Source organism: Danio rerio, chromosome 17 (genome assembly GCF_052040795.2).
Source record: "Danio rerio strain M-AB ecotype USA chromosome 17, GRCz13ab, whole genome shotgun sequence".
Taxonomy (NCBI): Eukaryota; Metazoa; Chordata; class Actinopteri; order Cypriniformes; family Danionidae; genus Danio; species Danio rerio.
In genome coordinates, this window is record NC_141037.1 from 49027360 (window position 1) to 49045118 (window position 17759).

The window sequence follows — 17759 nt, forward strand, 5'->3', positions numbered from 1 at the left end:
CGGGGAAAATGAGAAATAATTAAAATTTGCTAACGCCTTGCGGTTGCACAGATACATACGTTTACTTTAAGTGTCTCGATCTTTAATAGGCAAATTACACCCCACACACAAGCCAGTGCTTTTCAAATTTAACCTTTAAGATTTAATTTAAGAGTAGACCTATTTTATCAACGCCTAACTAAACGCCACTTGTTGGCGCATAATTTGGTAAAATAGATTGAAATCTCATATTACAATTATGAAGACATTTTCTTGTTATTCAGACAACCAGGAGAAAGCTGGTAGGCTTGTTTAATGTGGAAATGCAGGCTTGCATCTTTTCATTTCTCAAAATAAAAAGGAACACACTTTCTTTTTGAAACTGATGTAATAATTACCATAAATATTTTAGCCTATAAACAGGTAAAACTGTTAAATACAAATGCCATAGTTTGATTCTTCGTTGTCGAGCAAAAAACGGCTGTTTTTAATGTTCGTAAATCGGGCCTTTCCATAGTCATCGTTTTAATTGCAAGCATTTGTAGTTAAACTATTAAAACACAAACACACACATACAATTCATGATAATTTTAATAACTCGTCCAGACTTAATAACTTTAAATATAGTGTCAGATTTGAAATTGTTTATTAATATTTCTGTGGCGGGACCACATTACCGCTCCAGACAAGTTTAAGATCCACGTGGGTGGTATAGCAGTTATGACCAATGAAGATCAATGAACGGGGACAGACAGTTCCTTTCTTACACATTCTCTTGAGTCCCTGTGTTTCCGAGATAGTTTGTCTCTTGAAATTAATCCAATAGCAATCATATGACTAGTATTATTTACTGTCGTGTTTTCTTAAACAAATCCAAACCAAAAAAAAAAGTTTAAAATCTATTAAAATCACAGCCGAGTCTTCGCAGATGCGACGGAGCTCACAAATTGCATACAGTTACAACAGATCACAGTTTCGAAGGCTAGCACAGATAAAAAACACAAATGTACCATTTATATAAGACACACATTGATTGTCTTTAAAAACTACATATTGATTCCTTATAAACACCTTTTCTTAAATAAAGTAGTGCATCCAGGTCGCCATGGGGGCGTTCAGCACACACACACGCACGCACACACGTACACTCGCACACATCCTCTCTATCATCCTCCTGATGGAAGTGTCTCTCGTCTTGCCAACATTGAAATAGGTCGGCGTGCTGTAAGAGGCTTAGAGAAAGCCTGCCCATTCCAAGCACTTAACCAAAAGATTGGCTCCTTTTGCTGTGTAGTTTTTTCTCCTCTTTTCTTGTGTAAGGATTTGTTCCGTGGCTTTGACCTAACTTATTACAAATTCACTTTGATTCCCTGCACCTTTAACAACAGGTTGTGGTCAAATGGCCTATGTTTATACGCATTCACGACCCTTCAAAAACTACTCTGCACGCCAGCAAGGGTTGCGTGTAGCTCAAATAGATATTTCATGTCAAAGACTTCAAACTTCACAAGCGCTCTTGGGCTTAATGCAACCCATCCATCTGGGAGAGTTCGCGCGTCACGGAACACTTCTGTTATTGGAAGGATGGCAGGTCTACAACGTTTATTTTATGGTCTTTTAGTGTGTTGGTTGGACAGAGTGGTAGATGGTTTTTAGTTTCACAACACTTGGAATTTCCAGGAGGAAGTCTGATCTTTGTAATCCAAGCAGTCAGCATTGAAGTTCAGTTTCCATGAGGACGCTTGGTCCTTATAATCCAAGCAATCCGCGGTGGAGTTGAAGCCGAGCCCCGAGGCACCGTAACCTTGTGTGGGGAGGGACGCGGGGGACTGATTTAGGTGACTGGTGACAGCGTTGCTGCTCATGGGGCTCAAAGTGGATCCCGGCCCGGTCAGCTGATGGTGCATGGGCGTCAAGTATGAGCCGCAGTCCATACCCCCAAAGTAGGAAGTGGAACCAGCATAGCCCTGGCTATATCCAGACGCTTGAGTGTAGGTCATGGGGTAGGATCTTTGCATGCAGGAGGAGGAGGTAGAAAGTGGGTCTGACAGCGGCGAGATAGAGGCTGGGCTCCAAATAGACACCGGAGCGGTTGTGGTAGAGATGGCCGGGACTGAAGTGCTGGAGGGCGGGGTGAACTGGCCACTCGCCCCGCTCTCAGAACTGGCCTCCCGCGCTGGAGAGCTCTTCTTTTTGGCAGGTCGCACCTTGTTCTGGCCTCCGTTTTGTTGTTGTTGCTGCTGTTGGCGACACTTTGCCCTTCGGTTTTTGAACCAAACCTGATGTGTTGAAAAAAAGGGGTTTTTATTATTTACGACGTGAACTAACGGCAGCACTATGGTCTTTATATATGCTCTGTTTGGTCTTCGCTCAAAATAAAACAAATGTGATATTGATAATATTTTAGTGCATCGCTCAGTTCATATAGATACAATACTTTTATTATTATTATAATTATTTAACTTTCTCATGAGTTGAAAGATGCGTACCTGTACACGGGACTCCGGCAAGTTGATTTTCAAGGCCACCTCCTCGCGCATGAAAATATCCGGGTAGCGTGTTTTCGCGAATAAAGCCTCCAGCACATCTAGTTGCGCTCTAGTAAATGTTGTCCTTTCTCGTCTCTGCTTTCGAGGAGTCGCTGTTTTAAATAAACAAAAGCATCACAGGTTGTCATTTAATAAAAAACGTCCATGCTTAGATTTAATTATTAAATGTAAAAAATACTATAAATATTACACATTAACATATCTGAATCGGCACAGTACAACATGTTATACAATGTTGAATTGTACATACAATATGTTAAAAATTGTTTTATTTAATGAAAGTTTCATTCAAAATATTCTTTAAGTCTTTTACTTTTTGTTGCTGCACTTTAAATAAAAACTGTGTAGGCATGTTTTTAGAATAAATATATTAGAATAAACACAATTTTAATTTACCAATTGCTGTGTTTTAAGGTTTACAGTTTTTACAATTTGAAATTATATATTAGTTTACTCAAACTCTATTTGAAAAGAATAGAACCGTCTCATAATTGTGCAAGCAACTATGTTTAATAATAACTTTAATTTTAAGAAGCCTCGGAAGTGTAAATGTGGGATTATAGCAAGGATAGCAACCAGGCCTAGTATATACATTTAAGCACATATAGCAAAATTCTTACTACATATACCTGAATCTAAAAAAGCATTACTGTTGAATACAAATTGCATTGCAATTGACATAATATACATAAAATGCTAAAATCGGAAGCTTTGCTCACCTGGGTATCCAACGGAGGGGTGCAGAAGATCCATCCCGGAGGTAGTTAAACTTAGCCCGTTGACCGTGTAAGGTGGTTGCTTGAGATACGACATCATGCTAAAGATGGTTGTGGGGGGTAAAGTTGGAGAAATTTCGGAAAGCTGGAAACCGGCTGCTTCGGTCTCTTTTCCTTAGCGCACTTCTGCTTTAGCTTGTTTGCGTCTTCAGCGGTGGAGGTAAAACTAAAAACCCTGAAAAATGACACAGATAAAAGAGAGACGTTCACGTAATTGCGGCGACGCAAATTGTATGTTCGGCGTTTGTCATTTGACGGAAACTGGGTTCCTTTAGCTGCGATGACTTATCGGCGAATAGAGCACATCTACACCGCAACGTGCTCTTAAAGCCGCTCCAGACCTCCAGCTGTCCTCATGAGATGAACGCAGCTCATCTTGACAAACGCCCCCCGTCCCTCCCCTTCCTCCCCTCTCCCCACCAGACCCAAAAAAGTAACATCCATTAATTGCAACAAGTTTTCACAAAGACAAAACTCCGTCGTTCAAATGTGCACACAAGCCAGAAACACAATTTGCATAGGAACCCGGCTAATTGTCTCAGGCATACAAGCACTGATTGGGAGCTATTGGTGGAAACAAAGGCCACTGTTAGCCTGATAACTAATGCTGATAACAAAAGCTCCATTGGAGAGGGACAAAAGTAACCTCTCCTCATATACTCGCTCACATTAGTCAGAACAATAAACTTATAATTATGTTTTAGTAGTTTTCAGAAATTAACTCTGTTAGTTTTAACTAAGAGTCAAATTATTGACTCAACTTTAATCTTTTCAGTGTTTCATCAAACATTTTGTAACTTGATAAACTGTAGATGTTTAGCTGATGTGGTGTAATTACTTTAGATATTAATGTATTAGAATAATAATAGTAATAGTAATAATAACCACCAAAGCAAATTTACTGAACGAAAACTTATTAGATGTTATAACATTTAAAGAAAAAAAAACTATCAAACTAACAAAATTGAGTTTCTTAAAAAAGGTTATTGAGTCAACAAGCAAAACTTTAGGTGAACATAAGTTCAGCGTCACCCAAAAGACAATCCAGTCTGAATAAATGTTGGAATTATTATAAAAAAATAAAATAAAAAAAACTTCTGGCTTATTATGCAAAAATCTATTTTTTTTATCCAACGGTTTCGCCTCCCAATCTGTCACTTAAAACAGTCACCGTCTACCAGTTGCACAGCCGCTCAATAGTAATTACCTCATCCAAGAATTAATTATGATAAATGTTGTTGTTGATAAATTAACGAGATAATCCGTGTGGCACGCGCTCCCCTAATTACTGGACGCTACCTCTTCAGCTGAACGTTTGGCCTCATTGATTCTGTGCATGACTACAATAAAAATCACACACGCGTGCGCGCTCGCACACACATGCTTTCTCATACACTTCAATGGTACCGGTGTCTCTGACATGATACATAAACTGCTAAAATTAAACAAAAGACATTAAGACTATAAATATCACATTTGTGTTTGAACAATATAAATCAAGCGGCAGGTAAAGACAATATAAATGCGGCCTGTTTTTGTATAGCTTGACGTTTATAATTGATATTAAAAATAAAATAGGCTAACTATATTGAATTATCTATTTTGTTCGTTCATTATTCTCTAAACGAATGAAATGAGCGATAAAATCAATCAGTTATAGCCGTGGACTAAAATTGTTTAAAATGAACATGCATCTACAAGTCAAAATGTCTCAGTAAATAGCTATCGATATTAAGTCGATATTATAGACTTTTTTTTTACACTAGGCCTATATTAATATATACAATGACTCGTTTGCCGATCTTTTAATAGCTTAAAAAACGTTTGAGCCATAAAAAAAAGATGCTTAGATTGTAAAGAAGGTTAATTCACCAATTAATCATGGTGACGATGATTATATAGTGTCAATAAAAATAATAAAAATAGTTATAGTCTACTATTCGCAAAGTTTAAGGCGTAATAAAGAAAACATACCCAACAACATAAGGCGGGATACTTACTGAATAACTGGATTCAATCCGATGCCCGTTAAAGTTTGATGTCCGATAGCGAATACAGCTCTAAATTATTAGAAAAATATTCATAACATCAGGATAATATCCTTTTCTTCAAACCGTGAAGCAAATGAGCTATGATGAAGCGTCTACTGCTAAACACGAAGAATGGATAAAATGGTTTTGAGAGATTAAAGCACATACGGTTATGATTCGCTGCTCTTCTGGGTTGAAGTTGCTGGAGTCTGATTTGTACAGCGCGCTGGCCAATGAAGAGCTCAGGACTGGAGTCTGTTTCTCTCGCAGGGCCCTTTGCAGGGAAACAAATGTCGACAGCTACTTTTTGATGCAAACTCTCCAGCCAATGAGAGCGAGGCCCTGGCGGAGCGCATTCTCATCTCTCACAGTGCAAGCAATGTCAGTTTATGTTGTAACATTAACTCGTAGCGTTATGATTAAAGTGGAAAGAAGAACTATTTCTTAGTTTTTACACTCCTTTCGTTAAAAATTGAATTTTTTTTGTTTGCTTGATGTAGAATGTGCAGATGCGGTGACCCCTGGTAAATAAATGCAAGTTTGTATTCGTACCACTCCAAAAAAGTTGCATAGGCAACAGCAGTATTATTTATATAATCTCAGACATAATTACCAATCCCAAGAGAAAACAGCAGACTTAATCTTTAATTATTTCACAAATATAACACCGGGGATAAATCCGGAGAAAACAAATGTTGAATACGGACGCAGGCAGAGCTCTTGCATTTGTGTTGCGTAGCTGGAGGGATTTACGGGGACTTAATTCCTTAAAACTGTCCTCTCGTCCACATGACGCTCAAACTGCAAGTGCTCAAGCTGATATACCCAAACGTATCAAGAGATGAGTGCACCGCATAGCCATGGGGCTAGATTAGGGCCTTTTATAAGACATGTAGAATACACGTGAAACCAGTGTGGAGTGGCGCAACGAGGAGGTGAATTTGGTACCTTGAAAAATGTTCAAAACAACACGTTGCCAATATTCACTTCGAGAAATGTCTATCTGGATTCTTCTGTGTGGGAGGAAAGCCGACTCTATCATAACAGCTTTAAGACTATACATTTAAGATATCCTGAGAAGTAGGGAACCTGACAAGCACCCGGGTGACTCGAGAAGCACGGACAAATGAACTACGGTGAGCAACATATTCACAAATATTTTTGTTTAACGCGTGCTCCTTTTATTGCATTTAATGTATTACACTTGTGTTTAAACTTAAAGCGACCATTTACAAAACAAATTTTCAACACATTTGCTACTTTAATTATTTTTTAAATTTCATCATCATTATTATTATTATTATTAGTATTATTATATTGTTGATGTTGTTATTGTCATTTTTGATTCGTATTGTTCTAATTTCAAAATCCAATTTTTTTAAATGATCAGATTCTAATAATTTTTTTAGTTCAGACACTACCATTTATTATTATTTTATTTATATTCTTAATAAAATGTTGGTCATTTTAAAAGGTTAAGGTTAGAGTATTTTGCTGTAATTCAGTATATTTCTACAAAATGACAGACATATCAAAACTAAAGAAAAATAGTGCTAACAGCAACAGTAACAATAAAAATATGATAATAGCCCAATAAATATATTATTAGTATTTGTAGAATTAGTATTATTCATTATTATTGTTTATTATAGGGTACTAAACAGGAAAATATTTAAACAGTTATTTTACAAGTGTTATGATGCTAGATTTAATTAGTCATTTAGCGTTAAAGTTATTTTTCTTTGACCCTTATTTACGCTGAATGCTTCCGTCTGTTCACTGAAAATGAGGGAAGAAATTCACCCCAGCTAGAATCGATCTATATTGTGTTTCTGGAAAAAGTACAACTGTATTCATAGAACAATTCTTTTATGCGATACAAAGATCTAGGAATGGCATCTTATTAATCGACTGTGCTCTTTCGCTGGGTTACAGATACACACAGAGAGAGGGAAAAAAACTTCAACTCTTCAAGACAAGATAGAAAGCTTCAGTTGTGCACCTGCTATTGTGGAATGCCCTGCAGACGATGACAGCCACCATTATCCTGGTGATTTACCTGTTAAGATTTTCCCACATCCACCTGCCACCGTTTTTAAAAATCTGTAAACAATGACTTTCACTGCAAGCGCTTTTTGCGGTTCTTTGTGTTACGCAGAGAATGAAAAATGAATCTTTCAAGCCAAAGTGCCGTTTCTCCTCTAAACGCGCTCGTTCAAGTATCACATTATGAAACCGCAGCTCTCCACATGTCAAGGATTAAACAACATTATAATTGTTCTGGGTACATTGAGAGGACACCTAAATAAACAACATAAATTATTAGGATTTGCGGCGGTTCATTTCGGATTAAAACAAATATCAATTGAGCACTTCACATCTTGAAAAGTTGAGATCCGCAGTTAGAATACGGGAGCGCGTGTGTTTCACATTATACCAACGCTCAGTGTGTAATTTATTTAGTAACACGCAAGTCACAGCTATGATAAATAAACGATGTTTCATCCACCAGAGCTCCGTGCGCGTTTATCGCCGGGATCTCGCCCAGCGTTGCCTCTCGCTGTTTAAACTGCTAAATTATTTATCAAATTCTAAACGCCGTCGCGTCCGGAGGGAACTCTCATCTTTAAAGGAATTGTGGTTTGTCAAAGTGAAAAAGAGCAATGCGTGTTCGCGCCTGTGGCCACAACAGCGCAATCCCAGTAAATGACACCCTTTCCCTTTAATCTCCACTCTGCTTGAGTGGCGAGTTCCCAATCATAAACCTTTTTTTCGTTATAATGCATGCATCAATAGTATTTTCCAATTAACTATTTTGTTTAGACATTTATTTTTAAACACAAACTACAATTACCCAATAAAACACACAAATAAGTCTAAAATATAATAACTGAAAATGTATAATTATTGTATTATTATTCAGAACAAAAGCAATTATTTGTTACAATACAAAAATGCTTACAGTATTTATTGGTCTACTTGACAGCATTAAATGCTTGCATCAACCCCTAATCTTTCTTTCTTTCTGTCTCCCCTGCAGGTCCAAATGTTTTGCAAGCTCTGGTGGGCAAAAGCAAAGTGGACATCATCTGATGTTATCTTGTGTGAATGTTTGGAGGAGCACAGTTGGAGAGGATCAGTTTCTTTACAGTTTTAGATTAGAGCGTCTTTAGTGTCTTTTCAGTTATTTTGCACTTTGTTTGATTGATGAAAAACAAAACCAAAAAAAGAGGATTTTCTTTTATTATTTTGTCTGACCGGTGAGTTACCTGTTTTTCTTTTATAATCTATTGAGATGTGAAGATTACATCAAAACTACAGCCATGGTTGAATGGACGTAATTTAACATGATGGATTACAAATGAACCCGCTATAATATTCCTCTAAATGTTTCTCTGATTTGACATAATTGTGACAGTGTTTAAATGCGATAACAGAGTCATTTTTGATGAGAGCTTGAACACTTGAATGTGAAGGTATATTTGCACAGAGTAATTACTATGAATAAAGGAGCTCGTTTGATCTTTATTGACATTCATAATTTCCTTCCCGTAAGGTACAGGAAACTTAAATGGGGTTAAATGTTACGCGTCACGGTCCGAGAAAATAAGGATGTCAGATTGGAAGGGTGGGGGGAAACAGAGGATGATTGCACAGTACATTTCAAGAGATCACTCAGGTTACAGAGATCTACATATAGAAACAGACTGGGGATAAAGAGAAGAAGAGAGTGTATGTGTGAGAGAGAAAAAAATCATTAAAATTCCTCAGTTCAACTACTCACACTGAGAAAGTAGTGTATCATGTCTGTTTAATTGTTTACACTTAATTTAGATAAATCAAGATGCTGCTTTAAATTAGAATAAAAAAATCTGCTTAACTTTACAGCTAATTTCAACTTTAAGCTGATTTTAAAAATGTTTTAAAAATGATGTTGAAACATGGTCAACCTATTTAAAAAATTTTTTTTCATTTGATAATCCTAACCTTACATTTTTGTCATTTTAATGTTTCTTGTACAAAAAAAGGGCTTAAAATCGGGACATAATGCATATTTATGACGCATTTAGCATCTTGTGGAAATATTTAACGGTTATTAATCACTACTGTAATTGTTTGTCTGCCGTTTGCACAGGGGCCAAGCAGCAAACAAATGGATTCAATTAAAAGCCATCCTTCCCTTCAAGTCATCAATATGAGGCAAAGTAAGCCCTCCACCAAACTGACAAGGACAAACAAGTACACACAAGGGGACACTAAACGTTCTTTCAGTCATGCATAAACATGCTTTTCTCTCTGCGCTCTTGCTCTCACTCACTTTCATACACACACACACACACACACACACACACACACACACACACACACACACACACACACACACACACACACACACACACACACACACACACACACACACAATACAAAGGGCCTCAAGGTGAACTTGGTGTAAGATCTACACTCAGATGTGCAATTGCTCCAAATGAACAACCTTTCCAATTGAACATATTCCGCAAAGGAAGATCTATATTTTGTGAAGCGTGCAAGGTGTGAGGTGTGTGTTGTGCGGTGGATCCTGCCCTGCAGTGTGGGCTTCGCTTCTTTTGCCTCTCACAGTTCAAAGGCAAAGGAACAGAGAGGGTCGGATTTATTCAGGCTTTATGTGCTAAATGCTTGGATGCCTTTCTTGTAGTCTGCAAGGCCCTAAGATCACATTTAGGAAACATGCTATTGTGAGGTTGGCTGTGAAATCCCCATAATAAATTCACCAAACAGGCACAAGCAATGGCTATTTATGATCGTAGCCATTTTTTTTGCCTTCCAGGTAAAGGTGTGTCTGTTTATGCATCGCTTGTAGACTCGCAGTGCTACAAACATGAGTTAAATGCACATGAAAGGATGGTAGATATACATTCAAATAGGCTCTTATTGAAACATTCAATACAAACTGAATTGACAGATAGTTCACCTTCAGAAATGGAAATTTTGACACCCTCATATTATTATTATTTTTTCAACGGAAGTTATTTTGGAAACTGCCTCAGTGTTTTTGTCCATTTTTTAATCACCTGAACGGGCAGAAAGAGTGGAAGTGTTTTATTTAATAATTTTTAAAGTATATGTTGAAGAAATGAAGTCATACACTTTTGAAATGGCATTGTGGTGAAAATTAAAACATCTTATAGACGTGGAACCCTGAACATCCATAAACACTTTTAATTAGACAAAATGTTCTTAAGAAATGGACATAAAAGTTATTCACAATAAGAAAACAATAGTTTGTCAAAGGAAATGTTTAAATTCCTTTGGCATTGCTGCACAAAAAATTGGTGACAAGTTTTGAGTGAACTATCCCTTTAAGAAGTGATATAACAATCAAGTTTTTATTTTGTCACTCAGCCAACTTTTGAGCACCCTTCCCTGAATATGCACGCTAACATTAGCGAGTCTTTAATTATGTGATATAATTAACCCTGCACCCAGTCTGAAAGGCATGTGAGTCGAGGACGAGCCCCCATATGGGGTGAGCATTCCTTGCTTTTGCCCCGTCCAAACCCCACTTTGTTTTGAGTGACATTCTGGCATTCTTGTTCATACACCAATATCAGCCTCCAAATTGTACCGTCTTGCTGTCTCATACACTGCCAGTTCACACGCATCTCTCTCCCCACTTCTCTTTTAAATCATGCTTAGCTTTTATGCTGATGCATTTTTAAGACCATCTTCTCTTACACGTATTTTCTTTCGGTTTCTTTTCTTAGTGTCAGTTGCTCTCTGTTTATATCTCTTTTGAGAAAGTGTCTGTTGGGACTCCTCTCATAATTCTGTCAGTTGGATGTTTCCATTACGTTCTCATCACGTTCCTGCCATGTTCTTGTCCGGGCTCCAGCCTGTACTCAGCTACTCTTCCAGCCACAGGCTGGCAGCTGGCTTTTTTTTTTCCACAGTTGTGTATCTCTAAGGGCTTGTCTGTCAACTGGAACACTCCCCTCCAATTAGGAGAGTAAACACAAGACCCGTCTGCATATGTGTGAGTGTGTGTGTGTGTGTGTGTGTACTTGTGTGTGTGCTTGTGTATACTGTATGCTTAGAAGAACTTGACAAACTGTCTTAAACCCTTTCCACTCAAAAAAACAAATTGCACATTTTCTCTCTTTAAATTTAGACCATGCTACATCCAATTTTTTTTTGATAGAGGGTAAATGATGCTGCATATATTGAAAGAGAATTTTACTATGCACTCATTTAACTGAGTTTTTTCCTTTTATTAAACTGTCTTGTTAACCGATAATTTACCCTAAAATAAAGATTTTCACCATTTAAACAGCATGAACTAATATACAAGGACAAATATTTATAAATACATTCTATGTAAATCAGAGGGGATCCTCAATTGATTGATTTCACAAATTCTTCAAAATACATTTGTTATTCATAAGAGAAAACAACATTTATAGAGGTTTGGGAAATGTAAAGGTAATTTACATTAAAAATATATATATATGCTGTGAAATTATTAATTATGATTAATCGCATCCAATATAAAAGTTTGCATTTACATAATATACACATATTTATGTGTATATATAAATACACATACTTCACATATACAAAATGTATAAATAATTTATTAACACAAAAAAACATTTTATACAATATATTTATGCATATACACAAAAAATACATGTGAGTTCAAATATATTTTGTTACAATTTATTGTTTGACAGTATGTGTGTGTGTATATATATATATATATATATATATATATATATATATATATATATATGTATATATATATATATATATATATATATATATATATATATATATATATATATATATATATATATATATATATATATATATATATATATATATATATATAAAATACATACATATATACATATACTCATATATATACTCATTATCAACATGCAGTGTTGGGGGAAAGTTACTTTTGAAAGTAATGCATTACAATATCGAGTTACTCCCAAAAAACTAGTTGCTTACTTATCGTAAGTAGTGCATTACGTTACTTTTGAATAACTTTTTCTGACCTGGCTGAGGCCTGATCTCTTTCAGAACATGATTTTTTTTTCTTTCTTTTTTAATAGAGGAGCTTTGCAATTAACAACACTGTATAACCTTCACCTACATTTACCTTAAAAAAACATTAAAAAAAATTATATTTTAGGATAATGTTATCTGAGAACTTCCTTACCCCAGAGCTATACATGCCGCATATACAGATTATTGAAAGTTTAAATCAATGTGTATGCTACCTTCGAACTATTTGTCTTTAGTAAAATCACTGTCCATTGAGACTAAAATCCCCTTTTCCTTTTCTTCAATGCGTTCAAAATAATAAACACAGTTTCTCATTTCTCATTGACTGCGTCATTCATTGTGAGTACTTTAATTTTAATTTAGCAATTTATTTTTTAAAAGCTAATTAATCTAATTAAAAAGTAACTGATTACATTGTCAAAAAATAACTCAAAAATTATATATATTGACTTCAGGGAGTGATTTTTAGTTTCTTGAGATTTCTATAGACTATTTGACTAAATTCTATTGTTTTTTTTAATACATTTTTATTTTTATGATTTTTTTGCTTGTGTTTTTGATGCGCTGTTATATATCATAGAGTTGAATTGGGAATATTTCTTTAAAACACTACAGACAGTGTCTATTTTCGACATAAACATGACAGGTCACCACTTGCCGCTCTCCTGGTTACCATGGGGAACCAATACTGCTGAAAAGAATGTAGAGTCTGCCAGAGTTTCAGACTGGAATGGGACAGGCTGTGTGTGTATGTGTGTGTGTGTATGCTGGGGGTGGGAAGACTCTCAGAAACCCCAGTGGTTACCGCCTTGCGGCTGGCAATAGGGATGCAGGAATTTCACTAGACCTACTGCCCGGAAAATGCCAGGTGGGAGACGAGGAGCGGACAGAGGGTGTGGAGGAGTCACATTAACTGCTGGCAGGAGGTGGAGGATAGGTAGAAGAGCAGAAAGTGACAGAAGCTCAGACTGAAAAATAGAGCGGTCAAATCAACTGGAGCCTGGTGTACTGTACTGTCATTTTAGTGTTGTTTGCAGAATGTGTGATCACAGAATGCAAACAAATCTTTTTTTGGTGAATTTGTTTGATTTGACTCAGATTTTTTGTTTTGTAATCTGATCACAGGTCTTATATCAGTTCTCGTAAATTATATTACAGAGAAAAGTGGCACCCTTCTTTGCAGTTACATAAATTAAAAATAAATATATAAATATATATATTTTTTTTAATTTCCAAAACTTTGAGTAGGTGTATTTTTTTGTTTTTTCTTGCAATCTTAAAATAGAAGTTGACTTGCCAATGAACGCATATTTTTAAATATCAGAATTAAATATTAACATATTTAAACATATATTAACATATATTTAAATATTAAATATAATATTAACACCTAAAGATGAAATATTTTGAAAATAAGTGTTACATATTGTTTTTATTTTCATTCAATCACTCTGTAAACATTTAATTACAAGTCAAGATCACACAATCTAAAAGTTTTTAAGTCATGCAAAGATTAACTTCATATTTTTTGTCAGTTTATTTGATTCAGCTAAAAAATTTAAGGCAGCATTTTTTAACAAGGGATGTTTGGATTTTGTGTAAAAGACTTTTTGATGTAAACCAATGAATAAATATTACATTATTCATCATTTGATCTTCAAAGCTGAAGTGACAAAACCTCCGCAATGACATGACATGTAGAAATGTGGCGAAGGGAAGGGGAGCAGGCTCAGTTGCTCTGAAATCAATGCGGTCTCTGCTGAGGAGCTTCTGGGGCACAGTTCAATAAAGCAGCAGCATAATGGTCAGCACCATGGTGGAGCCATCGAGTCATGGAGCAACATCATGCTCCGCAGCAGGGGAAGACATCGGGCAGATGGGTCCAGTGTAGCGGGACAACTCCATCCCTCCTCCTCCCCTTCTACAGCGCTCTCTGCCCCACAGCGCGACTGCTCAGAGGCTGATGAATCGGCCCAAATCAAACAGATCGGCAAGGTTATTGCACAGGAAAACACCAACAAAGCACAGTAGGACGTGTTCGTGCGGTATGTGGCATTTGTGATTGGGGAATCAATTACGAGACACTTCAGAAATAAAGGGGGTTTCCTGAAGAACCACTCAGTGTTTTTCTTAAGTTTAAATTTGAAGGATGCAAACAGGTATGGGGTAAACAAAAATAGGAGAATAGGAGAAGCTCATTTCTGCTTACTGTTCGGTATATTTGCTACTAATTCTAACAGGTTAAAAAATGGTTAACAGATGACCTCCAAATGGAAGTCAGTGGTTACATGTTTCTAACATTTTCAAAATATCTTCATGTGTGTTCAACAGAAAAAGGAAACTCGTAAGCGTTTGCATACAGTTGAGGTGAGTAAATTGTACATTTTCATTTTTTGGGTGAACTGTCCATTTTAAGGCTATCAATATTGGCTAATTTGATGGCAATGCCATGCTTAAGTACAAACTGTCTGCCCTCTCAGACTTCAAATTGCATAAAATACTAGCAAAGCATATTGAAGACTCTGTACTTGTTGATTTTGAATGTAAAGTAACAATGCACACCTTTTGTAAGCCTGCTTTGGAACGATGACTATTGTGACAAGCACTTTACCAATAAACTAGAACTGAATTAAGTTCTTTGCCCTTCCAAGATTAGGAATTACATTAAAAAAATCACAAATATAACTAACACTAAAAGTGAGGTGTTTACATCTATGAAATTTAGATGCAAGCTAAATCTGAAGCTTATTTCACTGAACCTTGGTAGAAAAAGTTCTGTGGGGGTTAAACGTTCTTCATGGATGCTGATAAATAACCCTTAAGTTTAAAAAGGGATTAAAATGCATTATAATGGTATAAAGAGTGGTTTAATCCATGTTTCCCAACCCTGTTCCTTCAGGCACACCAACAGTACATTTTGCGTGTCTTCCTTATCTGCTCCCTTAACTTCAGGTTGTTTTGGAGTCTCTTCAGATGTTTTGATGAGTTGATGTGTTTGATTAGGGAAAGGTTGAAAATGTGTACTGTTGGTGTGTCTTTAGGAACAGGGTTGGGACACGCTGGTATAATCAAGTCAGTGATAAAGATGGAGAAAGAGCAAGGGAACGGAGAGAGACAGAAAGAGAGAGAGAGCAAGGGCAAAAGTGTGATTGAAAGAGAGAGGGCAGGCACATCCCTTTGAAATGCCCACTCAGGGGTAGGAGCCTGGGGGAGCAGGCTGGACAGACAGGCAGTCACCACTCTGGGCCAGAGTCCAGCACCCCTCCGCCATTCCCACCAGCCTCTTCTCCTTGCCCAGGCCAGACTGGCTGCGTCCCCCCCTCTGCCCATCAGTCAGCCAGTGGACCAACTGGAGCCTCGCAAGCTCACCTTGCCAACAACCCCCCCCTCCTGCTTTCAAACCCCCACCCAACTGTATGGCTCAGGCCCAAACTGCTTCGCCCCATCAGAGCAACCTCTGTAGAGCGAGCCACTGATCACTCCGTAAGCGGCTGAGTTTAGTGCGCTGCCAGTCCCTTTCTCTCTTTGGGTACTGTCAGTACTAGCTGTCAATACATTACTATCAGCTCGTTTTGGCATGTGCGTTCAGAAGACCAAATAAGTCTTAACCCTTTATTACTTACATTAATATACAATCTTACACTGTAAAGCAAAAATCTTGCTGCCCAACATTTTTGAGTTGGATCAAATGAACTTTTCTATTCATCCCAGCTTACATCAATTAAACTGACTAAATAAGTAAAAACTTTGTGTAACTTAAAACAAAACAGTGATTCACTTATTAAAATAAGTTAAGGTAAGATAAAACATTTGTGGTCATTACTTGTGATATTCTTTAGTGTTTAATGAACACACGCACATATTAGTACACCCAGATTTATATATCTATAGAAAAATATTAATTGCAAATTTAAAAACAGGAAATTTACACAGTATGTTAGTTGAAAATTTGCAGTTTGCAATTTAGTTTTTTGCAATATTTTGTTTGAATGTATTAAAATGTGTTATATTATGTTCAGTGACTATTATTTAAAAAAAAAAAAAAAAAACAATTCAAAGGGGACTTATAATTCTGACTTGCTTAAAAACACGACAAAGACCTAAAATGACACTTATTAAGTACTTTAGATCCATGCTGTGATGACTGTATTAATTTGTCATTTAAAGCATTAAACTAAACAGCACACAAAATGGTATTTTAATGTGTCTCTTTGGTAAATAAAAGCAAACTGTATTATAGTCATTATTTTCTTAAAATTGAACAGGACATGAACAAAAAACAAAAGCAAATTAAATAAAGAAAATCATCTTTGACCCACTTCATCTCCCACATCTCTCTCAACTTTCAAAGACTTGAGATGATAAAACAGTGTTTACATGCATTTTTTAAAAAGTATTTTGTTATACAAAGATTTTGTTAATCTTTGTGTTTGGCCAAATAAATATTAGCAAAGACACCCAATTACATATTTCCATTGAGTTCGGGCCTCTGAATCAAACATTTTTCTTCTTAAAAATTAAGTCCATAATCTCCAACTGTACTGTATATCATTCTATATTTAAATGTGTCCTATTTGTTTCTTGTGAAAAAATAAGGACTATCATACATTTTTATAACTATTTACAGAAGATTTAATTCTAAGATATTTTTCGGTGCAGCATAAAATAAAATGTCGTTTGACCACTTATTTTAAAAACGAGCATTTTTATATAAACACACATCTATTATGATAAATGACAATTGATTATTTCATCTATTTTTTGACATTTTATGAGTTAATTAATATGCATTTAAAATACTTTCTATGTATATTAAACCATCTTCTCAAAATCAGTTTGAAGCAGACACCAAAAAGGTAAATCTCCATATGTTTCATTATTTTTTAATTGCCTTTTACTCTCAAAGTATGCTTGAAATATAGAATTGAGCAGGAGTTAATGAAAACGAATCGAAAATTAATTCTGAAAATGCAAAGAAAACCATTGTTTAACTACATCAAATTTGAAAGGTTTTACAACTAACTCAGGTGGCTTTGTCAGCTTTAGGGCTGTGTAAAAAAGGCCTGCTAAATATGCCGTAACATATTTTTATATTATTTTATAACCAACATATGTTTCAGGGGAAAATAAGTATTTCTATTTAACAAAAATGAAATTAAATAAACATCACAGCCTTTCAGGTGTCCTGAAATATGCATATCGCGACATGTACATGTACATTATTTTGTTCATTTCAATATATATGTATGTGCAGCCTTAGTAGGCAACTCAAAAAACACATCCTCAAAACAGAAGATACTTCTTCAGTTCTTCAATCAGAATATTGTCAAGCTACCAGAATATTTCTGTGCGCACAT

The 17759-nt window shown here is 36.0% G+C and overlaps 2 protein-coding genes and 1 long non-coding RNA gene across 9 annotated transcripts in view; 2 read left to right on the forward strand and 1 right to left on the reverse strand.

Moving 5' to 3' along the window:
- tmem260 (transmembrane protein 260) overlaps positions 1 to 17759 on the forward strand; it is a 177183-nt gene that overhangs the window by 128845 nt on the left and 30579 nt on the right. The gene's annotated exons all lie outside the window — the stretch shown is intronic.
- otx2b (orthodenticle homeobox 2b) lies at positions 553 to 5614 on the reverse strand. 3 transcript variants are annotated; one of them, XM_087288581.1, is made up of 5 exons: positions 5503 to 5614; positions 5305 to 5364; positions 3248 to 3479; positions 2469 to 2620; positions 553 to 2258 (listed from the first exon to the last, which is right to left on the reverse strand). In XM_087288581.1, exons 3-5 carry the CDS (start codon positions 3342 to 3344, stop codon positions 1638 to 1640), a joined length of 870 nt encoding a protein of 289 aa, XP_087144707.1. In that variant the 5' UTR covers positions 3345 to 3479; positions 5305 to 5364; positions 5503 to 5614; the 3' UTR covers positions 553 to 1637.
- Positions 6246 to 11830, forward strand: si:dkey-166f24.2. Its single transcript, NR_200084.1, has 4 exons — positions 6246 to 6470; positions 7270 to 7384; positions 8375 to 8594; positions 9470 to 11830. It is a non-coding gene; the product is annotated as a si:dkey-166f24.2 (long non-coding RNA).

Bases quoted from the DNA above. Each gene is read 5' to 3' on its own strand.
- otx2b (XM_087288580.1), bottom strand. From the start codon at position 3,344: ATGATGTCGTATCTCAAGCAACCACCTTACACGGTCAACGGGCTAAGT. The intron at 2,621-3,247 runs GTGAGCAAAGCT...TATTTAAAACAG, and splicing joins CCCCTCCGTTGGATACCCAG to CGACTCCTCGAAAGCAGAGA. The intron at 2,259-2,468 runs GTACGCATCTTT...TCAACACATCAG, and splicing joins TGCCGGAGTCCCGTGTACAG to GTTTGGTTCAAAAACCGAAG.